Source organism: Carlito syrichta, unplaced genomic scaffold, assembly GCF_000164805.1.
Source record: "Carlito syrichta isolate Samal-C Ts95f unplaced genomic scaffold, Tarsius_syrichta-2.0.1 Scaffold312196, whole genome shotgun sequence".
In the NCBI taxonomy this organism is placed as follows: domain Eukaryota; kingdom Metazoa; phylum Chordata; class Mammalia; order Primates; family Tarsiidae; genus Carlito; species Carlito syrichta.
In genome coordinates, this window is record NW_007256292.1 from 113,471 (window position 1) to 140,630 (window position 27,160).

A 27,160-nucleotide genomic window follows, 5' to 3' on the forward strand; every position below is an offset into this window, starting at 1 on the left:
CAGCTGGGCATGGTAGTGCGCGCCTGTAGTTCCAGCTCCTTGGAAGGCTGAGGCAGAAGGATCACCAGAGCCCAGCAGGTCGAGGCTGCGGTGGCCGGGAACGGCCGCTGCACTCCAGTCCGGGCGACAGAGTGAGACTCCAACTAAAAAAACAAACAAACAAAGACACAAGCACCAAGGGCTGTGAGTGATCCAAGAGCCAAAATTGGAGAGTTCTGCTGTGAATTTCTCCTTCCAGAATTCACCATGATCAAGAATAGGCTTGATGGCTCAGCCTGTAATCCCGCACCTTTGGGAGGCTGAGGTGAGTGGATTGCCTGAGCCCGCGGGTTTGAGACCCACCTGGGCAACTTGGCGAGACCTCATCTCTACAGTAAATTAAAAAAAAAAACTAGCCAGGTGTGGTAGCACGCGCCTGTAGTTCCAGCTACTTGGAAGGCTGAGGCGGAAGGATCGCTGGAGCCCAGCAGGTCGAGGTTGCTGTTGCCGGGAGCAGCCACTGCACTCCAGTCTGGGCAACAGAGTGAGACTCCAACACACACACACACACAAAAGAATATCTCGGCTGGGCTCAGTGGCTCAGCCTGTAATCCCAGCACTTTGGGAAGCTGAGGAGAGTGGATTGCCTGAGCCCGCGGGTTAGAGACCCGCCTGGGCAACTTGGCGAGACCTTGTTTCTACAATAAATCAAAAAATTAGCCAGGCGTGATAGGGTGCTCCTGTAGTTCCAGCTACTTGTAAGGCTGAGGCGGAAGGATCGCTGGAGCCCAGCAAGTTGATACTAGGGTGGCCGTAAGTGTGCCACTGCACTCCAACCTGGGTGACAGAGTGAGACTCCAACTCAAAAAACAAAACAAACAAAAAAACACCTCACACCTGAAATAGTCATAAACTGCATTTCCATACTACCATCTTAAATATAGCTAAATTCCACCAGTGAAAAAGTATTACTTAATGGTTTAACTGTTCAAGATATCGTATTGATTCAGAACCGAAGCATATCAAAGAGATACTGGTGGCCACCCAATTTTCCTGTGTATGTTTTGCATGGCCTTGTGTAAGATAATATGTCAGTTTTTACTAATGTGATTTTGCAATGAAACAGAAAACTCCCTTGAGGTAATAACAGCAAGTTGACATCTCTTAGATGTAACTTTCATCCTCTTTTCATTTTTATCTTCTGTTCCTGATTTATAGCTCCAGCTGTTTGAATTTTTAGAGAAAGAGGCCGCTGAAAAATTCATCTATGATCATTTACAATGTGTAAGTGTTTAAGTGTTGAGATAATTCCTTTATGTTGAAGTGATCTTACAGGAATCTTCTTTCTTTTATAAAGTGTGTTTCTAATGATGCTTGTTAAGAAAACCAGGTCATCTTGACGGTTGAGGAAGGGCAGAACAAGAGAACAAGAAGCCTGCCTCTTCTTCCTCACAACCTAGAAAGAGGCCAGATCACACACAGACCCACTCACAGATGTCTTTTTCCTTGATTAATCAAGCCAGAGATAATACTGTAGGGGACATATATCAGTATTTCTTATGTGGCAAGAGAGAATGTTAAAGCAGTCTTGTCTCACATAATGGATATTAAACAAAGATGACTGCACGTGAGCACACACACACACGCACACACACACCAAACAACAAAAAAACAAGATCCTTGTCTAAGCTGCCAAAGTGACCATTCACACTGACTCCTATTTAATGGTTTCTGGCCTTAAAAAGATGGTTCCATTGTACGTCTTTTATCAACAGTTTCACACAATGACCTCCACTGCAATGAGTCTTCCCTACCCCTGGGGTGGGAGAGGACAAAGTAGGGAGCAGAGATGGTGGAAAATGCAAGATGCTTTTTAAAGACTCCTCTAAGGAGAAAGAAATAAAAGTGGATTTTCTGAAGAATCAGAAACATAGGGTGAGAAAGAAGAGGACAATTAGCAGAATAACCTTGAAGCTACACAACTGCAGATTGCACAGAGAAGGGACACGTGATCCCTGATACTTACTGCCCCGTTCTTTTAAAGGCTGCAGAGGCAACAAACTTGGGTGTGAGTTCTCAGTCACACACTAGCCTGTGATCTCAGTTAAACAGATTATGCTGTGCCTACCACCCCCACCACCTCAGAGGTCTGTTATTAACTTGAGTGACAGGTAGAGGAATGGTTCTCTGAAGATGTTCAGTCTCTAGCCCCTGAACTTGTGAATATGTTATGTTACATGGTAAAGAGGAAGTGAGATTGCTAGTCTGCTGACTTTCAAATAGGGAGAGAGGCTGCGTTCCATGGCTCAACCTGTAATCCCAGCACTTTGGGAGGCCGAGGCGAGTGGATTGCCTGAGCCCACAAGTTCAAGACCAGTCCAGGCAACTTGGCATAACCTCATCTCTACAATAAATCAAAAATTAGCCAGGCGTGGTAGCACATGCCTGTAGTTCTGGCTACTTGGAAGGCTGAAACGGAAGGATTGCCAGAGCCCAGCAGGTTGACACTGGGGTGGCCGTGAGTGTACCACTGCACTCCAACCTGGGCGACAGAGTGATACTCCAATTCAAAAAAAGTGGGGAGAAAAGGCTGGACCCAGTGGCTCATGCCTATAATCCCAGCATTTTGGGAGACCCAGGTGAGAGGATTGCTTGAGCCCAGGAGTTCGAGACCAGCCTGGACAACATAGCAAGACCTTGTCACTACAAAAATTTTTTTAAATTAGCCAGGTGTGGTGGTGCATGCCTGTAGTCCCAACTATTTGGGAGGCTGAGGGAGAAGGATCACCTGAGCCCAGAAAGTCGAGGCTGCGGTGAGCCATGACCATGCCACTGCACTTCAGCCTGAGCAACAGAATGAGACTCCTACTCAAGGAAAAAAAACTAAATACATAAAATAACATAAGGAGAGGTGCCTGGATTACCCAGGTGGGCCCCATGAAGTCACAAAGGTCCTTAAATGTAGACAAGGAAGGCAGAAGAGGAAGGTAGAAAGCTGTGCTTGAGAAGAGTCCACCTGCTATTGCTGTCGTCAATGGAGGAGGAGGACCATGCATCAAGGACTGTGGGCAGAGCCTGGATAAACTACAAAGGACAAAGGAACACATTCTCCTCCCCTGCCTCAGGAAGAAAAGCTGTTCTGCTGACATCTTGATTTTAGCCCATTGACACCCATGTCATACTTCTGACCTCCAGAACAATAAGATATTAAATGTGCACTACTTAAGCTATTAAATTTATGGTAATTTGTTACAGCAGCAATATGAAACTAATAAAACCTGTAGGATAGATGTTAAGTACCTGCCATGAAATGTAAAGTGGGAAACCGGCTTAGGAACTCTCTGTTAAGGGCAGGAGACATGGACCGAAATCAGTGGCTCAGCCTGTAATCCCAGCACTTTGGGAAGCCCAAGAGAGTGGACTGCATGAACCCGCAGGTTCAAGACCAGCCCAGGCAATTGGCAAGACCTCGTCTCTACAATAAATCCAAAATTAGCTGTAGTAGCATGTACCTGTAGTTCAGGCTACTAGGAAGGCTGAGGCAGAAGGATTGCCAGAGCCCAGCAGGTTACACTGGGGTGGGTGTGAGTGTGCCACTGCAATAGGGAGAGAGGCCGGGTTCCATGGCTGGGCAACAGAGTGAGACTCCAACTCAAAAAAAAAAAAAAATGGCGGGAGGGTCCATCTAAAAAATGACACTATGTTGACAAACTATCTATGGGGTACCAGGTTCACTATTTTGGTGACAGATTCAATAGAAGCTTAAATCTCATCATCATACAATATACCAATATAACAAACCTCACATATACCCCATGAATCTAAAATAAATTTATGGCACAATTTTTTTTTTTTTTTTTAGTCAGGGTCTCACTGTTGACCAGGCTAGACTATAGTGGCGTACTTATGACTCACTGCAGCCTCTGAGTATCTGGGATTATAGGCAGTCACCAGCACAACCAGCTAATTTTTTTATTTTTGTAGAGACTAGGTCTTGCTATGTTACCCAGGCTGGTCTTGAACTCCTGGGTTCAAGGGATCCTCCAACCTCAACTTCACAAAGTGTTGGGATTACATGCGTGAGTCACCATGCCTGGCCTAAAAGAAAAAGAAAGAAAGAGAGAGAAGGAGAGGGAGGGAAGGAGGAAAGAAGGGAGGAAGAAAGAAAGGACCCTTCCAACATAAAGGGGTAAACCTCTCCCTCTCTATCTTCCCTCTCCTCAACTCAAGCCTGGGAGAGTCTGATTCAATAGTCAGGACCCTCAACATCTACAAGGAATTCCAAAACACAGCCACAGTTGAGATCAGAGGGACAGAGGGGAAGCTATACACAGGTTTTCCCTGTCAAAAACTCGAGTTGAGCTGAAATAAGTAATCAAGGCCCCACGCAGAAAGAGGCCCTGTAGCTCAGAAGAGCTTGGCACAAGTGTTAAACATTCCCTTAGCCACACTGGGGAAGGTTGGCACCATTTCCAGAGTGAGGGGAACTTGGCACAAATATTCCTTCCAAGGGCCTCCTCCTAGTCAGGACTGCATGTTGAGGCCAGGGTCCCTCCAGATCTTTATCAACTCCCTTCACTATCAGGATGAATCAGTCCTGTGTCCCATCCCATTTGGGCAGAGATCTCAAGCTAGAAATCTGAGGACTATGTGCCCTCAGATCGATCCCTCTTATGGGTGGAACTGTGTCCTCCCCCTTATAAAGATATGTTGAAGTCCTAACCCCAAGTATCTGTAAATGTGATCTTATCTGAATACAGGATCATTGCAGATGTAATCTAATTTAGAAGAGGTCATATTGGATTAGGGCGGGCCCGGATCCAATAACCGGCATCCTCATAAGAGGAGAGAAGATTTAGACACAGACACAGGCAGGACACCATGCGATCATGGAGGCAGAGACTGGAGTGATGCTTCTGCAAGCCAAGGAATGCTGTAGATTGCCAGCAACCACCAGAAGCCAGGAAGACACAGGAAAAATCCCCCCCTAGGGCCTTCAGAATGAGCATGGCTCTACTCTGACACCTTGATTTCAGACTTCCAGCCTCCAAGACTGGGTGAGGATAAATTGCTATTGTTTTAAGCCATTCAGATTTCTGGTAATTTTCTGGCAGCCCAAGGAAACAAATACACCCAGTGTCGATCTGCTGAGCTCCTGCGATCCTTCCACCTCAGCCTTCCAAGTAGCTGGAACTACAGGCGTGCACTACCAAGCCCAGCTAATTTTTTATTTCTTGCAGAGACGAGGTCTCACCAAGTTGTCTGGGCAGGTCTCAAACCCACGGGTTCAAGCAATCCACTCACCTTGGCATCCCAAAGTTCTGGGATTACAGGCTGTGCCACCAAGCCCGGTTGCTTTCTACCATTTCAATTAACTGTGGTTTGAAATTATTAAACGGAAAATTCCACAAATAAGCACATCCTGTTTTAAATTGCATGCAATTCTGAGTAGCATGATGAAATCTCTTACCATCCCACTCTGTCCCACCCAGGACATGAATCAACTCTTTGTCCAGTGGATCCATGCTGAATAAGCTCCCAGCCTGTTAGTCACTTAGTAGCCGTCTCGACTATCAGATTAACTGCCCTGGTATTGCAATGCTTGTGTTCAAGTGACTTTTAATTTACTTAATAATGGCCCTAGAGTTCAAGAGTACTGATTATTGTTATAATTGTTTCATTTTATTATTAGTCATTGTAGTTCATCTCTTACTGTGCCTAATGTATAAGTTAAACTTTATCACAGGTATGTATGATAGGAAAAAACAGTATATATAGTGTCCATTCAGTACTATTTGTGGTTTCAGCATCTACTGGGGGGTCATGTAACTTATCCCCTGTGGATAAGGGGGTGCTACTGCATGTTACCAAACTCAGTAAAGGGACTTTACAGATGTGATTAGGTTAAAGATCTTGAGAGAGGGATTATCGGGATTATCCACATGGGCCCAATTAATCATAAAGGTCTTTATAAGGGAAAGAAGGAGGCAAGAGAGTCAGAGAAAGATATGTGACTAGAGAAGTAGAGTAAGAAAGGTTCTGTGATGTGGGGCCACCAGCCAAGGAATGAGGACAGCTTCAAGAAGTTGGAAAAAGGGTAAGGAAACAGAATAGCCCCAAAGCTTCCAGAAGGAATGCAAGTTTGCAGGCACTTTAAGTTGTGCACACTGAGACCCATGTTGAACTTCTAACCTCCTGTACCATGAGATAATACACATGTTGTTTAAGCCACTGAATTTGTGGTGCTTTGTTACAACAGCAATAGGAAACCAATACACAAGTACTCTTGGGCTTATATAGGTCCACTCTCCCCAATTTCTCTCACACTCTTGCAGTACACTCATTTTGGTTCCTGCCTGGCTCACATGGCCCTGGCATTTGTTCTCATGCCTGAGGATTCTGTGCCCCACCAGGTCACACATAGCAAAATGGACAAATTAATTCACAAGTGGAAAAGCATATGCACATTAGCAAAAGGCTTCCAGATACAATGGCTTTAAAGAAGAGGTGCTAGCCGGGCTCGGTGGCTCAACCTATAATCCCGCGCCTTTGGGAGGCTGAGGTGAGTGGATTGCCTGAGCCCACGGGTTTGAGACTCGCCTGGGCAGCGAGACCTCCTCTCTACAATAAATAAATTTAAAAAAAAATCAGCTGGGCATAGTAACGCATGCCTGTAATTCCGGCTACTTGGAAGGCTGAGGCGGAAGGATCGCCGGAGCCCAGCAGGTCAAGGCTGTGGTGGCCGGGAGCGGCCACTGCACTCCAGTCTGGGCGACAGAGTGAGACTCCAATTAAAAAAAAAAAAAAAAGAAGAGGTGCTAACTATGCCCCTGGAAAGCCAGCCAGGAGGGCTACCCTACGTATCCACAGGTAGAGCGTACAAAGAAAGCAAAAATAGAGCCAACTAGTGAGAGGCCCTGAATGTTTAGATTTGATTCTCAAGAGACAAGGCACCTTCAGAAAGTTCTAAGCAGAAAAGTAGCCTGCCCAAGAAAAGAGACAGGGGAGAAGTGCCTCAGAGACGGATAGACACTAAGTTTACTGTGGTTCTAGTATGTTCCAAGGACCAAGGAAGATGCTGTGCCTCAATTATTTCACTTATCATTTGCAACAAACCTGGGGAAAGGTTATCTTTATCTGTGACTGAAGATGAGATTGAAACTCAAAGAAGTTGGTGAGCAGGAGTTAGTGAGTAGTAGAACTGGTTTTGGACCTACTGTACAACACAGGACCCAAAGAAACCCAGAATTCATTTATAAAAATTATGTATTTATTCTTACATGTTTAAACTTCAGTTACCTTCAAAGTACTCTTCGTTTGATGCAGCACACCTATGGAGATGCTTCTTCCACTGGTCAAAACAGTTTTTGAACTCATCAATTTGGATGCCTTTAAGTGCTTCTGCCGTTTTTTGTTTTACCTCTTTCACATCAGCGAAACATTTCCCTCTGAGGACTTTTTTCATCCAGGGAAACAAAAAATAGTTGCTCCAGGTGGGAGCAGGTGAATAGGGAGTGTGGGGCAAAGGGATCAGGCCATTTTTTGGTCAAAAACTACTGAACACTCAGTATAGTGTGGGCAGGTGTGCTCAAAAATCACTTCAGGTAATGGGGCCAACGTACTGAAAGAATTGCCAAAAAAATTAACTGAAGCCGAAGAAAAACAGTCTCTTACGACAACGCTAGCTGGTCCACAGATGCCGATGGGTTTCTAGACCACTTATCTGGCAGAGGAAAACTGTACTACAAGAGGCCCGCCATCCAAAAAATACAAAAAATAATTTCTTTTTGGGGGGAGGTCCCCCCTTGTATCACTCCAAAGCTTGTCTACAAAACCTCTCTGCTCCCCCTGAGTTTAGTGGGTCAATGAAAAGGGAGGCTCCGAATGAGGGAAAGGGTGGCTGAAGGGAGGCCAGCCAAGAGCAGCACTGAGGTGGGCTAGGAAAGACACTACACCTCAGCCAGGGTTTGAAGAGAATCTCTTGCTAGGGATGCAGGAAAGAAAGTGAAGTTGAAGGCCAAAAGAATGGCAGTGCCATCAGCAGGCATAAAGCAAGGAAGAAGAATGAATTTGAGGGGGGAAGACTTAGGGAGGCAAAGATAGCTCGGTGCTTTCAGCAGCCGAGGAAAAAAATATTCCTTCGGGCTGTCAGTCCTTAAATTTATACCCACAGATAGACATAACTGTGCTGCTTTTAGGCAAACATGCTTTTCTTTTGTCTTCCAAACAGTTCAAAGGGGAAGGGAGCCATGGTGTCATCCTCTTTCTGTACAGTCTGATCTTCTCCAGAACATTTGAAAGGTAAATTCTCCAAATGTTTGCACAGGTGTTTTCTATAGAATTGGGATCACATAAACAATGTACTCTTGTGTTGAAAAGTATTTTCATCTCCATATTGGAAACATGAGAGCAAATTTTTTTTTTCTAGTGAATACTCTCCTGTTGACAGGCCTTAATCTATGGGGGGAGGGCAAAAAAACTGGAATTAACCTTTGGAGGGTGGGCCCCTTGTAGTACAGGTTCCCCCTGCTAGGTAAGTAAGTGCTCTAGTGAACCCATTGGCGTCAGTGTACCAGCTACTCCTGTAGTGAGAGGTCGCATTTGACTTCAGTGAATTTTGTTTTGGAGATTCCTTCATCACGTTTGCCCATTTCACATCGGGTGATTTACAAACACACCTGCCCACACCTCGCTGAGTGTTCAGCAGTTCTTTTTTTTTTTTTATCAAAAACGGCATGATCCCCTATGCCCCACCCTCCCTATTCACCAGATCTCACCCCAAGTGACTTTTTTTCTTTCCCTGGATGAAAATCCTCAAAGGGAAATGTTCTTTGCCAATGTGGAAGAGGTGAAACAAAAAAATAGCAGAAGCACTAAAAGGCAACCAAATGGATGAGTTCAAAAACTATTTTGAGCAGTGGAAAAAGCATCTTAATAGGTGTATTGCATCCAACGGAGAGTACTTTCAAGGTGACTGAAGTTTAAACATGTAAGAATCAATACACAATTTTTTATAAATAAATAAATTCTGGGTCCCCCTGGTATAGTTGGTTTGGCCATGTAGTAAATTTTTGGTCCCCCTAGTATAGTTGGTTTGGCCATGTTGATGGGCAAGTGGACATCATTAGTCAAGTTTGAATCTGTTCTTTTAGTACATTGGTGTCCTTCTCCTCGTGGTTGTAAATATTGGCGGATGATACCAAAGCTTACTTGGATGAGTTTCATAAATAAATATATTCTGTTATTTGGTTCCACAATAAAATATATCCTCCAATATTTATCTTGTCTCTGTGATATGCAAAGCCCTGTTCTTGGCACTGTGGGAAGAGTACCTATAAGAGAAGGTGTGGCCCTGACCTGCAGATTACAGTCAGGGAAAGACAGGGGGTATATATGGAGAGGCCATGCAGATCTGAGGTGTAAAAAGATGAGTCAGTGGATTCCAGAAGGGGTTCTCCACAGATAGGGTGGTCAGGGAAGACTTCCTGAGAGAAATGGACTTTCTGCTGGGCCTTGAAGAAAAAGTCAACTTTTGAGAGCCAGAGAAAGATAGAAAGCTCTCAGAAGGGAAGAAGTCAGAGCCTGGAAGCAGAGGTCCTGAAACTCATCTTTTACACACCAGCTTTATGGCCTCTGTTATTTTCAACTCCATACTTGAAGAAATTTGCTTGACAGTTTTATTTCATCAATATGTGTTAAAATACCAACCTCTCCCTAAACACTGATATCCTTTAAATCATGTGCTATGCTAAAGATAAAATGTATTAAAATAAACACATCACTATTAAAATCATAAAATGTTCATATCTCTGCCATCTAAAATTAGTCCATCCTTTGGGAAACACTGCTGAGTTACAGCTGAAGCCACCAAGACACTCATTGTATGGACCCAAGTCTTTAAGTCTCATTCACAGAAGGGTGTAACCACCAGTTCCATGAATAGATTTGTTCAAGGACACATACAGGTTACATACCAGTACTTAGCACTTCCCTCTGGGTGACAGCAGGAGCCACATTTAAACTTGACCTTATACTGTCAAGGGTAAGACCCTGACTCCTGGCCCTTTTGAGAGTCAGAGGGCAGAGGCTGCCCTTCTGCAATCAAGAGGTGGGTTCGACAGCCACGCTGGAGTTTTCCATTTGAACAATCCATTCAGCCCTGACTTAGGTCGGCCCTCTCTGATGTGGTCATGCGTCACCACCCTGAGCCAAACGTACCTTGTGACATGGGACAGATAGCTTCTCTGCTAAGTCCAGCATCTCCTGGAGTACACACACAGGGATTCTAATGTGTGAGACCTCTACGTCTTCTCTCTTGTCACTCCCCCAACTGCATCCATGCCACCTGCTCACCTCTGCAATCCCAGTCCTAGAGGCTTTGCCTGTGGGATGGGAAATGCAAGTGAGCAACCATGACTAAGAGGGCCGATGTGACTGCTGCTCTGTGTCATGGACAGGGAAAGGTGAGGTTGCAGGTTCTGGTGCAGTCATTGTCTCTGACCAGATGCTGATGACTTTTCCCATTCTGCAGACTTCAAAAGGACCTAGGTGTCACCACCACTCATCTGTTACAGCCACATGCTGGAGGCTTCCTGTGCAGGCAGGTGAGTTAGAAGACTTTGCCTTTGGCTGGGCTCCGTGGCTCAGCCTGTAATCCCAGAACTTTGCAAGGCCAAGGCGAGTGAATTGCCTGAGCCGGTGGGTTCAAGACCAGCCCGTCTCTACAATAAATCAAAAATCAACTGGGTGTGGTAGCATGCGCCTGTAGTTCCGACGACTTGGAAGACTGAGGCGGAAGGATCACCTGAGTCCAGTAGGTTGACGCTGGGGTAGCCATGAGCATGCCACTGCACTCCAGCCTACATGATAGAGTGAGACCTCAACTCAAAAAAAAAAAAAACTTTTTTTTTTTTTAAAGAGATGAGGTCTTGCTATATCGCCCAAACTTGTTTCCAACTCCTGGGCTCAAGTGATCCTCCTGCCTTGGTCTCCCTAAATGCTGGGATTACAAGCATGAGCCACCATTTCAGCCCCAAGATTTTGTCTTTCTTTTGTGGAACCTGAATTAGGCTTGTTTTCTAATTAAGCTTATTCTCTCTTTAAGCAAAGAGTGATCAAGTTATCTTTGAAAGGCAAAGTGGATGCTACCCTGGGTTGTATCAGTCTACCTTCCAATATCCATAACAGTCCTCACTAGTTTATCTCTGAGAGCCCTACATCTCTGAAATTCTAGAAACTTTAGAAAATGTCTTGACAGGACCCACCAGAAATACCTAATAATGGAAAGAAAAGTGTTATAAAGACATCTTAGCTTCATGCTTAAGCTACAAGTATGGAAACCAACGTTTAAGTGAAACATAAAGGGAGGAAGGGCAGTGAGGTCAGAGAGAGTTATGGGATAAGGTTCAAAAAAGTCAATAAACTCTTATCTTAAAAAATGTTGGGACATATATTTTTCTAGAACTTTGTGATTTAACTCTTTTCAGTAAAAAGAGTAATATTAGAAAGAAAAAAAATTGTAATATTAGAAAGAAAAAAATTGGCTGGGCACAGTGGTTCACATCTGTAGTCTCAGCACTTTGGGAGGCTGAGGCAGAAGGATCACTTGAGCCTCAGAGTTCATGACAGACTGGGCAACACAGCAAGACCTTGTCTCTATGAAAAATTTAAAAAGTAACTGGGCGTGATGGTGCATGTCTGTAATCTCAGCTACTCGGGAGGCTAGGGCGGAAGGATTTCTTGAGCCCAGGAGCTTGAGGCTGCAGTGAACTCTGTAATGATGCCACTGCACTCCAGACAGGACATTGAGTGAGACACTGACCAAAAAAAAAAGAAGGAAAGAAGGAAATAATTAAATTCTTATTTTGTTGCTACCTAAAATGTAAATATTTGTAAAATATGCCATCTAGGCAGTTCTGAACATGATTTTAACTGGAAGAGCAAGCCCAAATGTCTTCAATGGCTGTGAGAAAGGGAAATCCTGGGAAATATTACATGGAGTCCTGGCCCGTAGTGACATCGGCTATTTGCAGTGGGGGAAGGATGCCTCAGAAGATGACAGACTCTCACAGGTGAGTGTGTTCTGATCCTTAACCACACAACCAGAATGTCAATACTGTAGCATTTTTAAGTCTCTATATTAAGGTAATTCCAACCTGAGTCTACTTTTTCCTTAATTGCCTTCCTGCATACCTCTCTCCCACCACAGACATTCATGTTCTAAATGGAAATATCCAAGTCTACTTGCTTCATTTTTTTTTTAGTTGAGTCAAAGTCTCTGTCACCCAGGCTAAAGGTCAGTACCACGATTAAGAGTCACCACAGCTTTGACCTCCTGGGAGCAGGTGATTCTGCCTCAGCCTCCTGAGTAGCTGGGACTACAGGCGCATGCCACCATGCCCGGCTCATGGCTTTGAGAGGCAGCTCAGTGTCCCAAAGTGCGGGAATTACAGATGTGAACCACTGTATCCAACCAATTTTTTTTCTTTCAAATATTACTCTTTTTACTAAAAAGAATGAAATCATATAATACATAATATATCTCCTGAGCATTTGTTAAGACCATAGTTTATTGGCTTTTTTTGTGAACTCCAACCCATAACTACCTCCGTGTCCCACTCTGACCTCATGTAGAGATGAGATCTTGCTATATTGCCCAGGCTGGTCTCAAACGCCTGGGCTCAAGCAATCTTCCTGCCTAAGCCTCCCAAAGTGCTGGGATTATAGGCGTGAGCCACTATGCCTGGCCTCATATTTTTATTTTACATATTTTATATAGAGAGAGTATAGGTAATACAAAAATACATTTTATTTATTTATTTATTTATTTTAGTTAGAGTCTCACTCTGTTGCCCAGGCTGGAGTGCAGTGGCATGCTCACGGCCACCCCAGCATTGACCTGCTGGGCTCCAGCGATCCTTCCACCTCAGCCTTCCAAATAGCCAGCACTACAGGTGTGTGCTATCGTGCCTAGCTAATTTTTTATTCTATTGTAGAAAGGAGGTCTTGCCAAGTTGCCCGGGCTGGTCTCGAACCTGGAGCTCAGGCAATCCACTCGCCTCAGCCTCCCAAAGTACTGGGATTACAGGTTTAGCCACTGAGCCTGACCCGTAAATACATTTTAAAAACAATATTTGAAATATACAGACAAAGGGAAAGTCCCTTTTCATCCCCATGTAGACACAGAGCCCCTTCTCAGAAATACTTTCACCAACTGATGGAGCCTCCCAATCCTTTATTTATGCAAATGAATGCATGTATTCCACACACTGCTCAAAGCTTAAAAAAAAACTGAAAAAAAGGAACCCCCACTTATGAAATTCCTGTCAAAAGCTTTCTAGTACAACCAGAGAATTAAGTAAGATGTGATTCTATGAAAACAAACAGCAGAGAGAGTGAGAAAGCAAATACACCTGCCCCAAACCACAAATCAAAGCTTGCTTCTGTAGTATGTTCACAAAAATGTTTATCCTGAAACCCATGGAAGGCAAGGCAGATTCTGTCAAAAGCAACACCTCTCTGGAGTGTCCTTAAAACCAGCTGGGATGTAATTTAATGTGACAGGGGATGTAGAGCCCCCCAGGCCTGCCGTCCACCTCTCCCAACCACCAGCAGCAGACAAGGCCTCCCTGCTCAACACCTCTCCTGGCTACAGCTCTGAATGCCTTTTGTGTGTACAGGGCTTCACACCCTCCAAGGTACTTTGACAGCCATAACTTCATCTGTCTCCCCTTCTCCTGTTGTCTCCAGCTACTAAGTGTTATTCATGAAATCAGCATCAGGCAACACATACCTAACGGTGTGTCTAATGGTATCAGAAAAATAGTGTCTGACTATAACAGAGTTGCTATAATTTGTGTACAAGTGTGTTTTAAAAGTTTGGGCTGGGTGCCGTGGCTTGTGTCTGTGATCCTAATACTTCGCTGAGGCAAGGAGGGATCACTTTAAGGCCCAAGAGTTCAAGACCAGTTTGGGCAACATAGCGAGACCTCGTCATGCTCCAAAAAACCCAAAAACCTCAGAAAATTAGCTGCATATAGTGGTGCATGCTTGTAGTCCCAGCTACTAGGGAGATTGAGGCAGAAGGATCGCCTGAGCCCAGGAGGTCGAGGCTGTAGTGAGCCATGAGCCATGCTACTGCATTGCAGCCTGAGGGACAGAGTGAGACCCCCAACTCAAGTAAATAAATAAATAAATAAGCAAACAAACTCAAGTTTGCTTATTATTCCTTGAGTTTGTTCTCTTGGTCCAGCATAGAAAAATGAGACGTGACAGATAAGGTAAAAAGCAAAATAGGCCAGGTTCAGTGGCTCAGCCTGTAATCCCAGCACTTTGGGAGGCCAAGACAAGTGGATTGCCTGAGCCTGTAGGTTCTGGAGCAGCCCAGGCAACTTGGCAAGACCTCATCTCTACAATTAAAAAAAAAATTGCCAGGCTCGGTGGCTCAGCCTGTAATCCCAGTGCTTTGGGAGGCTGAGGTGAGTGGATTGCCTGAGCCTGCGGGTTCGAGACCCGCCTTGGAAACTTGGCAAGACCTCATCTCTACAATAAATCAAAAAATTAGCCGGGTATGGTAGCATGCGCCTATAGTTCCAGCCTGTACTTCCACTTGGAAGCCTGAGGCGGAAGGATCGCCAGAGCCCAGCAGGTCGAGGCTGCAGTGGCCAGGAGCGGCCACTGCATTCCAGTCTGAATGACAGAGTTAGACTCCAACTCAAAAAATAATAATAAAAAATAAAAATAAATATTTAAAAAATTATCTGGGTGTGGTAGTGTGCGCCTATAGTTCCGGCTACTTGAAAGGCTGAAGCAGAGGGATCACCAGAGCCCAGCAGGTTGACACTGGGATGGCTATAAGCATGCCACTGCACTCCAACCTGGGCGACAGAGTGAGACTCCAACTCAAAAAAAAAAAAAAAAGTAAAAGAAATAAACCTAATTCCATTCATTCCTCAGGGATCGATATTTTCAGAAATTCTTTCTTTTTCTTTCTCATGTCAATATCTCTTCTGAAACCTGCTTTTCTCACTTAACACAAATATCTTTAGATGTCAATGAGTATGTGACCCCCTTTGTGTTTAAAGAATGCAGAGTTCCATCGTATGAATGGGAAAGGCTGTACTTTGAATATATCTTGGACAGAGAATGGATTGGCAGGTGCTATAACGTGTCTAATCACCTTCTCCAGATCATTTGGGAATTCATCTTAGAATTTCATTTACATAATCAAGAGGAAACATAAGCCAGAGATAGGAGAGTCATAGATTTGTTTTTTACATATTTTCCTTTTCTTTCAACCATACATGGTCCCTTGTTACCCATGGTCTAGCATGCTGTATCTCTCTGAGCCCAGTAACATGCCAAGTAGCATTGCTCTTGGAGAGCAAGTTTTAAGGGGTGGTGGCACAAAAGTGACAACAGTAATTTCAGTGTTTTGTCCATTATCACAAAAGCTCTCTCACAACATTACTTCACTAGCTCCTCACTGTAAAATAGAAAGGTTTAAATCAACATTTCTCCTATTTAAGTCACTTGAGTAGGTCATTCAGAAGCTTTGTCATGTCTCTGTGCCACCTCGGCTATTATTTGCTTAATGCTTTTCTTTAAATCAACTCACTTAAAATTGATTCTTACCTTTTCTGTAGCAGTAATATAAGCCAGGGACTTGATGTGCCAATGACTTTTTTTCCCCTAATACACATTTGAATAAATAAGCATTTGTTTTTTTAAAGTTCACTTCTTGTGTCACCTACTTTCATGCCACATGCCACCCATGGGCTCACACACACATTTGGAAACTGGGCGTGGAGGCGAGGAAGTTTCCACCACATGTGCAAAATAACTGGCCTAGAAATTGGCAAGCTTGGCTGGAGGCCTTACCCCATCTCTTGTAGGGGTGTAACTTGGACCAGGTTTACCTTCTGAGCCTGTATCCTCACCTACAAACTAGGTGCATCTTCATGCACCTGCAACCTCAGGATTGATGTGAAATCATGAACGTCAAAGCTCGTTAGAAAGTCAAAATGTTCTGCAGACAGAGAAGACCTAATAATAGAAGACAACAAGGCATAACGTGAGAGTGCTTTATTCAGCTATGTTCATTCAGCATGGCTGAATACTAATTGAATACTAATTGTGAGGCTCTGTGTCCTGCTACAAAGATGAGTCACACTTGGCTGAACATTGCCATCCACACACGGATTGCTACAGCAAGTGTATAGGCAATAAGTGCTAGAGAGCAGTGATGTCAACCTTGCTGCACTCTGAAATCACCTGGAGAGCTTTTCAAATGATGCATGCCCAGGGCATCCCCCAGAGCAGTGTTAGCCTCATGAGTGTGAATCCTGTGTAGTCAAGTGAGGCCCAGCCCTTGGTTTAATGCTCTGGTGTCTGGTGTCACCATCTTGAAATTGTTAATAATTTTTGAACAAGGGCCCCGTATTTTCATTTTTTACTGTGTCCCACCAATTATGTAGCCAGACTCTTTTATTTGGCCTGGGGATCACCTGGACAGCTGATGTTTTTAAGGTCCAAGGGAATTCTCATGTGTAGTGAGGATTAGAAATCTCTGTTCCAAAGCCAGGCTTCTGAAACTCAGCACCATGGAAACTTCTGACTCAATAATTTTTTATGCTGGGGCTGTTCTCTGCAATGTGGGCCGCTGAGCAGCATCCCTGGCCTTTACCCACTAGATGTCAGCAGTCATGGCACCCGTGTGACCATCAAAAATGTCTCTAGACATTTCCAAGTGTCGCCTGGGGGAAAATATTACCCCTAGTTGAGAACCACTGCTCGAGAGGAAGGAGAAAAAAGTCTCTTTAGGTTTAGCTGATTGAAGCCATGGTGTGCAGAATTGGGAAACTATTTCAAATGACCTCACAAGAAAGAGTCTATCTTCTTTCAGTTGGTATCAAAAAGGTTGATAGTTTTCTGTTCCTTTTTAACATTTGCAGGGCTTTGGGAACAAAGTTTCAGGCTTTATCTTAAATTAAAATTAAAGAGGTGTTTGTGAAATAGTTACTAAGTTGCTCTGAGGAGAGGGACTATATAAGAGAACATGCAGAGAGAGACAGAATGACAGAGAGAGACAGAAAGCTAGTGAGTCAAGAATTCACAGGGATTCTGCACCCCTATTTTTTTCTGAATCACATTTCTTTCTACACAAGTCAGCTCAGACCAATAGAGCTGCTAAGTCATGCTCTCCAGAAAATTACCCGCAAAGCCTAAAATATCCTCCAGTGAGAAAGTGGATAATTGCCAGGATCTTAAAGTCAGTCAAGAGGCCACAGCACAAGGTAAAAAATGAGAACTTTCCCACTGGGAAGAGGGCAAAATGTACCAGACAACAGGACCACCATCCAAATGCCTGTTCACTAACTTCAACAGGGCCAAGGTAGCAAACGACCCAGGTTAGCTTTAAAATCTGCATAGAAACCCAATCTACAACGCTTTCCTCTTTTTGAAAAGTGACTAATGTGGCTTTTCATCCTTTTTTCTTGAACTGCATATTCTTTCCCCAGAGAGACGCCTATGAATCCTGCCCTCCGTGAAGATTGCCTGAAATTGTACACTAATGGCTTGAAACCCTGAGGATGTTTATTATGTTGTCTCTGTCATGCACTTGGAGTTTGGCTTTAAAAAAAATAATAAGCCGGGCTCGGTGGCTCAGCCTGTAATCCCGTGCCTTTGGAATGCTGGGGTGAGTGGATTGCCTGAGCCCGCAGGTTCGAGACCCGCCTGGGAAACTTGGCGAGACCTCATCTCTACAATAAGTCAAAAATTAGCCAGGCATGGTAGCGCGTGCCTGTAGTTCCAGCTACTCGGAAGGCTGAGGTGGAAGGATCGCCGGAGCCCAGCAGGTCGAGGCTGCGGTGGCCGGGAGCGGCCACTGCACTCCAGTCTGGGCGACAGAGTGAGACTCCAACTAAAAAAACAAACAAACAAAAAAGAGCTTAAAGAGCAAATGCAGACTGGCAGTTAGTTTTCTTACTTGAACTCCTGAGTTGTAGGAATATATTAGATACATGCATATAAAGCTGATTTTACCTGAAGGAGCTTTTTTATTCTTTCTACGTCAGCTCATTATGTTAGAATAAAAGTAACCCATACTCATATAAATTGTTGAAATGTATATATATAGTTGAATATATATGTATAATTTTTTTAAAAATAGGGTCTCCCTCTGGAATGTAGTGGCATGATCATGGCTCACTGCAGCCTCAAACTCCTAGGCTCAAATGATCCTCCTGCCTCAGTCTCCTGAATAGCTGGGATTACAGACACATGCCACCATGCCTGGCTAATTTTATTATTTTGTAAAGATAAGGTCTCACTATGTTGCCCAGGATGGTCTTGAACTCCTGACCTCAAGCAATCCTCCCACCTCTGCCTCTCAAAGTGCTGGGACTACAGACATAAGCCACCACACTCAGCCTAAGTTATTGAAATAATTTTATATACATACACATGTGTGTGTGTGCATTTCTCATTAGCCTTGACAGATTATATTTAATGGAAGTCTACATGAAGCTTATTTATTCATTGTAGCACTAATAACCATGTGCATGGAAGCCCTCTCTGAGTCTCTTGCAATGATGTCTTATTTCGTTTAATTCTTATTTCCACTCCAAGACATAATCGGTGTTAAGTATGATGTCTGTTGCTTGGTCATTCATTTTAGAGATGTGAAAAACCAGGCCAAGGAAGACATAGGACTTTGTCCAAAGCCATCGCTCAGCAAGTTTCAGGGTCAGGGTTATAAACCCAGTTCTATCTATATTCAATGACCACGTTCTATCCACTGGGCCAATCATCATCCTCTTTGCTTGTTTTCTGATAAAGTGGCAAATATATAAATGCCAGTTCTTGAAATGACACTCTATCAATTGTGCTTTTATAATGTATTATACCTGGATATAGATATAGATTTATAATATAGGATCTATAATATCAGTGAGAAGTATACTGACATTGGACTATAAAGTTTAGAGGGTGGCAGATTGTGGCTAGGTTTTAGACTGCCTGACAGTCTGTGCTCAACAAGCTATTGCTTTATCCACTAACTTCTAGGCTGCAGTAGTTGTGAGTTTGCATTAATTATGAGCCATGGGTACTTGGGATGAGCCCTCTCCAAGGGGTTTGCCCCCTTGCCTCCTGATTTGGCAGATAGCATCTGTCAGGTGTAGGGAAATTCTCAAACCTAGAAGCCAAGCTCAGTGGTGCTCAGAGATGCAATAACCCGAGGACCGTCTGATTGCAGTGTACCCAGAAGTGTCATATTTCACAATATCCTAGCATAGAATTGAAACATCTTGCAGAGCAGAAGTTTTTTCAGGAAAGAACATGATACGCTTCCAGAACAGTGCTCTCTGTCACTGGATTGAAGACCCTCACACCACTGCCCTTTCTTTCTGCTCCAAAGTGTGGTGATCTTGTATGAGACCTGCGAAAATGCCAACTAGGAATGTAAGTGCTTTATGGGTATTATTTGTTCGTACTGATCATAAAAACCTAATATAAGAAAGACTTCTGAGTTCAAAAGAAAACCAGCGTGCTGCCTGACAGCCAGAGTCTGCTGTCAAGGTGAAACCCATCCTGTAACGAGGCTTCTGTCTTTCCCAAGTAAATCTCTCCTTACTCTGCAATAAAATTGCAGAGATTGCAAAAACATGTGTCTTTCAGTCCCAATGTCACAGCCCAGTGGGTGAGATTAAAAAAAAAAAAAGATAGCATTCTCATTAGATGACATGGCAAGCCCCTCCCCCACCCCAAGCCCACCAGACTGATGGCCCCTGCAGGACACAGCCAGTTAGCTATGAGATGGGACAGTGTGTTGAGCCCTCCCTGTAACTTTTCTATTTGAAGGTACAGGTTTGCATGTGAGGTTCTAATACCTAAGTGAGAGCATAAAGCAGTTTGAGTCTAACACCATCTGGAAAGCCTTAGGAGGTTCACATTATCTTCACACCTGCCACTGAGAAGAAAAAGCAACTCTGATTTCTAGAAGGGACTGGAGCCATTTAGGTCTTGCCAGAATGACTCCCACGGCAGCCCTGGCAGTGCACACCACTCTCCCAGTCGTGCTGTCTTCCTCTCGTGTTTCCTTTAGAGTCTGAGAAGAAGAAATTCAGTCACAAACGTACCAGTGAAGCTCCACCCACTGCACTTGCCACTAAGTCACAAAGGCAGGCCCCTGCAAACACGGACTCATTTGTCTTTACAACATACCTGCAAACTCAGAGAAGTTACATCAAATCTGTATTCCACCGGGTGCAGTGGCTCACACCTGTAATCCCAGTACTTTGGGAGGCCGAGGTGGGAGGATTGCTTGAGAGCCCAGGAGTTCAAGACCAGCCTGGGTAACATAGCAAGACCTTGTCTCTCCAAAAATTCCAAAAATTAGCCAGGCATAGTGATGCTGGCCTGTAGTCCTAACTACTCAGGAGGCTGAGGTAGAAGGATTGTCCGAGTCTAGGAGGTGGAGGCTGCAGTGAGCCATGATCGTGCCACTGCATCTCATCCTGCGCAACAGGATGAGACACCGACTCAAAAAAAAAAAAAAGTCTGTATTCCAGGTGGCAGAGATGAGAGCCAAACCATTAACAGTTAAGCACAGGAATTGTCACCAAGAATCAGCATAGAAAGCACAACGTTCCCAGCATCTTTCTCCTGTTCACGTTACCAGTCTGGGACCTTGGGACTTGCAGTATCAGGCACCATTGTTCTAGACAGAATTTTTAAAAATTACATGAGCTCAATTCTTGCCCTTTGGTGTACAGAATTTGTCCATCCTCCTTCCTGTCCTTGTAATTTTACGTTGCCTTAAAAGATGTATGTTGTGGAAGACTTGATTGGTGCATGCAACTACTGGGCTTATTACACAATGAGTGAACTTAAGGAGAAAGGTATTTTATTTAAAGCACCACTGTATCACAATTTAATTTCCTTTTTACCATGGCAACATGTACAAATTCAGCATTGGTGGAATCCTACCAATAAAACATATTTAGAATCCTGCTTTTGGGGGGGTAGCTGGTAAACTGTGTCTATCCAAAGGCAATACAAATGCTTCAAACAAAAAACTGCAGTCAAACTGCTTATGTGGTTTGCCAAGGAAAGAGTGGAGGTAATATCTGACTGAATGCAACCGGACAGTGCTTTGTTTTGTTTTGTTGTAGGACTCGCTTTAAACCAGATGTGTTTTCAGTGTCATTTTAAGGCTCACCTCTTAGAGCTAATGCCCAAAGAGCCATGACAGTCATGCATGATGCTTCTCTTCTCACCAGAATCTCTCGAGGCCAGTGAGGCTCTCTCTGCCCAGGCAGCCTGAGATCTCTATACAGGGTGGAAGGTGGGAGAGGGTTGTACTAATTCATTTTCCTCCTGCTGAAACTTGAGTAGCTTTGAATTCAGGAAAGAAAACTGTTACACTGTTGTATAAAGTAACAATAGTGTGGCAACTTTATCTGGCAGAGTATGTTTATTCCTGCCCAGGTGAATTTTGCCTACATTAAGTGAAATGATATCATATATGTCTGTCTTATTGCATCCATCCAGACATAATATACAGAGACATTCATTAGTTTAAAACTGGTCAGAATAGCCACCTGAAGTTCAAATGTAATTACAAACAGTCCTCAACCTCCTAGTCAGTTTATCTGAGTTTTTCATCCTTAATAATTCCACGAATTCCAAGTCCTCCTGCCTATCAGGGTTTTGTTTTTGTTTTTGTTTTTTCCTTTTTCTTTTTTTAGTCGGGTTCTCACTCTGTCGCCCAGGCTGGAGTGCAGTGGCACGATTACCACTTACCACAGCCTAAACCTCCTGGGTTCAGCCTTCCACCTCAGCCTTCCAAGTAGCTAGAACTACAGATGCGTGCTACCACCCCAGCTAATTTTTTGATGTTTTGTGAATACAAGGTCATGCTATGCTGCCCAGGCTGGTCTTGAACTCCTGGGCCCAAGCAATCCTCCTGCCTTGGCCTCCCAAAGTGCTGGGATTACAGGCGTGAGCCACCATACCCAGCACATTTCAATTACATATAATTTTTTTTTTTTTTGAGTTGGAGTCTCACTCTGTCACTCAGGCTGGAGTTCAGTGACATGTTCACAGCCACCCCAGCCTCGACCTCTTGGGCTCAGTTGATCCTTCTGCCTCAGCCTTCCAAGTAGCTGGAACCACAGGTGTGTGCCACCATGCCTGGCTAATTTTTTAATTTTTTTGTAGAGACAGGTCTCACCATGTTGCTCAGACTGGTTTCAAACCCCTGAGCTCAGGCAATCCTCTCTTAATACAGAAGGGTGTCACAGGGACCTAGGAAAGAAAGTATGTATTTTATAACTAATGAATGGTTACAAAGTTATTTGGAACTTGGGGGTGGATGTCTGGAGCTTAAACACATGAGGTGCTTCAAGGCACATCCTCTCTGTGTTATTTCCCAGTGGACTGACTTACCCCATGTTTGAGATGGAAGATGCTCATGTCATACTCAGCCCAGAGGGACTAATTCTAGTCTGAGTAGATGAGTACCTCCTGCACTCACTATGAGTGTGTCCTGATTGGGGCACTAGGCTTGCACCTGTTTTAAGTTCCCAACTAAAGCTGAGGTTATTTTTTTTAAGCACAGTACTCTAATTTTTCTGTGATAGCTAAAAGTGAAAGGCTCAAAGACAAAAGCATCCCTGATTCACCCACTCCCCCACAACAAAGGAATTTAAACGGAAGGAAATGAAGAGATTTGAATAGAACTATAGAGAAATCAAAATGTCAAGTTATTAGCCTTTAATACGTGGGTTTATAAAGCACGTGATAATTTTTCAAAGCTGGATTTCCACAGAGCAGAATTTGTTCCTGAACAAACAGTACAACTCTGAGGACTGAGAAGAAAAGATATAGAATGGCAACACTGGATCCTTCAGTTATAGGACGAAATGCCACGCTATGGGGCCCAGTAACGCTCCTTGACATCACATGGAAACCATAGGTTTTTCCATGTAGTTCATTTTGTCTCTTCAAGTAGAAAATAATCATTTTTAACAGTTTTTTTAAAAAATTGTTCCAATAAATGTTGAGGAAAGTTTTTTTAATATGCTTCTCTACTTCTTTAAACAAAATGGTGGGCTAGGTGTAGTGGCTCACGCTTGTAATCCCAGCCCATTGGGAGGCTGAGGTGAAAGGACTGCTTGATCCCAGAAGTTCAAGACCAGCCTGAGCAGCATAGTGAGACCTCATCTCCACAAAAAATTAAAAATTAAGCCGGGTATGGTGGCATGTGCCTGCAGTCCCAGCTACTCGGGAAGCTGAGATGGAAGGATTGCCTGAGCCCAGGAGGTGCACTCCAGCCTGGGCCACAGAGTGAGACTCCGACTCAAAAATAACTACATATATACATGGATACATACATACATACAAACTAATAGATACCATTTCTAGAAATGCACTGCCATGTCATGCCACCTTCAGGGGCTACTGAAGTATGCAGAACCAATAATGCCCTTTTTCGACATCCCACCCCACTAAGGTTTTGGGAGTAGAATTAGTCAACTATCAGAATTCAAGGCTGAATGGACAGTTGCTTGGGAAAAACTGCTAAAACATCTTCACAACTGATTTACATGTTAACCTGTAATATATGTGTAGACGTGTAATGTGTGTGTGTTCCCCTCATTTTCCAGAAGCTTTTTCTCTATTTTGTAAATATTCTAAATGGTTGGTATTGCCAGAAGTCTGACTATTCACCTGCTAAAGGAAATGCTGCCCTATCTTGGGGACAGAAGTAGATACACTACTCAATAACAAAGACAGAATTAGAATTCTCTTATTCCACCGCTACACTATTTCAGTGTATCTATTTATTCTTTACCTTACTTCAAAATCAAACAGAGATGAGGCGTGGTGGCTCACATCTGTCATCCCAGCACTTTGGGAGGCCAAGGCAGAAGGATCGCTTGAGCCCAGGAAGTTGAGACCAGCTAGGGCAACATAGCAAGACCTTATCTCTACAAAATAGTCAAAAAATTAGCTGGGACATGCCTGTAGTTCCAGCTACTCAGGAGGCTGAGGTGGAAGTATCACCTGAGCCCAGGAGGTCAAGGCTGCTGTGAGCCATTAGTGTGTCACTGCACTCCAGCCTGTGTGACAGAGTGAGACCTCAAATTCAAAAACAGAAACAAAGATAAAACTGAAGTTGTCTCACCCCTCTCCATGAAGCCACCAAAAATTGTCTCCATATACTCCATTAGGAGAAAAACTGCAGAATCACCAGCAAACCAGATCATTCATAAATGCAAATTCATTCATGACGAAGCCTTCATTTCAAACCTTATTCTACGCACAGGGTTCTACACAGCCACGGTGCAAAGAGAAGCCTCGGGGAGCTGTTTTTTGATCATGATGATGTGTCAGGATCTGTCACAATGTGGCAAAACCTCTATATTCGTCTGTATTCCCCTCCCCCTCCCCCCAGGTGGGCAGCAGGCTGAAGACGCCCAAGTTACCTGTTTGGCTATGCAGCATCAATGGACATCACAGCATTCTTTTTTGCACGAATAGGCAGCTGTTATCAGACTGGAAGATGGAGCGTCTCTTTGATCTGTACTTTTACAGCGGCCAGCCCTCGCAGGACAAGCCTGTGCATCTTACAATAGGTGAGCATTTCAGGCCCCCAGTGTAGTGGACTTTCATGTGCTCAGAGACACGGCTGCGTGGATATTCAGACTGGCTCTGCGGGAAAAGGCTTAGGGTTTCCTTTCTGAAATGAAGCTGGAGTTTGAATCCCCTGGGCATCGCCCTGTGGGAATTCTAAACACGCTTTCAATAAGAGCAGGGGCGTTAGAAGTAACACAGAGGAGCAAACAACTTTCAGGTAAGAGAAAAAAACAAAAGATGAAGAGTCAAATTTCCAAAGAGCCTTCTCCAGGGCCTTTCATCTTTGAGCATGAAGGATTTAATTATACCTGAGGAAGGAATTGAGAAAACAAAGGGAAAAGGGGGCTCCAATTGGCCAAATCTATCCCACAAGCAAACACCAGATGATCACCTAGTGATGTAAGTAAACCAGCAGATAGTGCATTTCTGTTCAAACCAGTTCAAAACATGTTGAAGAGCCTACCATGTGCCAAGCTCTGGACTGGATACTAGGGAAGCCATGACAAATAGGGCACAGTCCCAGAAAATCTTTAGGAGTTTCCCATCCCATGGGAAAAGCAGACAACCAAATAGGTCATTTCATTTCTTTTCTTTTCTTTTTAGAAAGCAGGGTTTACTGAGAGAACAGAAAAGCTCCCACAGTGGGAGGGGACCCAAAGGGGTTAGCCCAGGTCATTTCATTTCAATGACAACCCCATATCTTTTTAAACTCATGAGGAAAAAAGACTAACCTTATAAGATGTCTTTAGGCTGGGCTTGGTGGCTCAGCCTGTAATCTCAGCACTTTGGGAGGCCGAGGCGAGTGGATTGTCTGAGTCCACGGATTCGAGACCAGCCCAGGCAACTTGGTGAGACCTCGTCTCTACAATAAATAAAAAATGAGCTGGGCACAGTAGCGTGCTCCTGTAGTTCCAGCTACTTGGAAGGCTGAGGCGGAAGGATCACCAGAGCCCAGCAGGTTGGTGCTGGGGTGGCGGTGAGTGTACCACAGCACTCCAGCCTGGGTGACAGAGTGAGACTCCAACTCAAAATAAATAAATAAGATATCTTTAAGCACTGGCCCCTAGGGCAAGGCATTAAAACATGAACACAGAGGCTGGGCCTGGTGGCTCACATCATAATCCCAGCATTTTGGGAGGTCGAGGAAAGAGGACCTATACCTGGTTCTAGGTGTGACATCATGGTCCTGAGAGATACATTACACAGTTTAATAACATATACATCCCAAATTACACAACAACCTGGTTACCACTGATTTATTCTATATGAGACATATCTTTTTTTTAGGGGTTGGAGTCTCACTCCGTTGCCCAGGCTGGAGTGCAGTGGAACACCCATGGCCACCCCAGCATCGACCTGCTGGGCTCCGGCGATCTTTCTGCCTCAGCCTTCCAAGTAGCTAAAACTACAGGTGTGCGCTACCACACCCAGCTTATTTGTTATTTATTGTAGAGACGGGGTCTTGCCAAGTTGTCTTGAATCCACGGGCACAGGCAATCCACTCGCCTTGGTCTCTCAAAGTGCTGGGATTTTAGGCTGAGCCACCGAGTCCAGCCCTATACGGGACATTTCAACATATCTACCTGAATCCCCCTCTGCTTCACCAGTTCTAGGAATACAGCTTGCTGAGCTCGACTCCTGCTCACCACTTTTTTTGCTCCTCTCTAGTGGCTTCTTCTGCCATGGCATCTGTAGACTTCAGTCTAAATGTCGGTTGTTTTTTCCTCAGATACTCACTCCCATCACTGGGAAAGGGACCAACAGGAAGACAGACATGGATCAGGAAGACGGTTTTCTCCAGTGGAGATGGTAATCAGAACCAAGTGGAGAGAGGCCACCATCAACTGGAATGGGACTGTTCCCTTCTTCTAAAGAAAAAACTAGACTGTGCAATGAAGTCTGAGGTATCAGAACAGGTGGGAGGCAAACGCCTAATGTGGAGGAAGGTCATTTTATTTCTACATTCTTCATTCATGAACACCACCCAAAAGTACCTTTTTTTTCTTTTTCTTTTTCTTTTTTTTTTTTTGAGTCAGAGTCTTACTCTGTTGCCCTGGCCGGAGTGCAGTGGCACACTCACAGCCTCGACCTGCTGGGATTAGATGATCCTTCCTCCTCAGCCTTTCAAATAGCTGGAACTACAAGTGCGAGCCACTGTAGTTAGCCACCTGGCTAATTTCTTTATTTTTATTTATTTATTTATTTATGTTTATTTTTATTTTTTAGTTGGAGTCTCACTCCATTGCCCAGGCTGGAGTACAGTGGCACAGACGCTCATGGCAACCCCAGTGTCGACCTGCTGGGCTCCCGTGATCCTTCAGCCTCAGCCTTCCAAGTAGCCGGAACTATAGGCAGGCGCTACGATGCCCAGCTAATTTTTTGATTTTATTGTAGAGATGAGGTCTTGCCAAGTTGCCCAGGCTGTTCTCAAAACTGTGGGCTCAGACAATCCCCTCACCTCAGCCTCCTAAAGTGCTGGGACTACAGGCTTGAGCCACGGCGCCAAGCCTAATTTTTTTATGTATTATAGAGACAA

The 27,160-nt window shown here is 44.2% G+C and overlaps 1 protein-coding gene across 1 annotated transcript in view; it reads left to right on the forward strand.

Moving 5' to 3' along the window:
• Positions 1-26,496, forward strand: part of MINDY4B (MINDY family member 4B) — a 31,324-nt gene extending 4,828 nt beyond the window's left edge. Inside the window, exons 5-10 of the mRNA XM_008069759.1 lie at positions 1,198-1,263; positions 8,210-8,280; positions 10,511-10,583; positions 11,889-12,050; positions 24,443-24,623; positions 26,354-26,496. Of these exons, the coding sequence (XP_008067950.1) occupies positions 1,198-1,263; positions 8,210-8,280; positions 10,511-10,583; positions 11,889-12,050; positions 24,443-24,623; positions 26,354-26,496 (696 nt within the window). The remainder of the gene's footprint in view (positions 1-1,197; positions 1,264-8,209; positions 8,281-10,510; positions 10,584-11,888; positions 12,051-24,442; positions 24,624-26,353) is intronic.
• Positions 26,497-27,160: the final 664 nt, after the last annotated feature.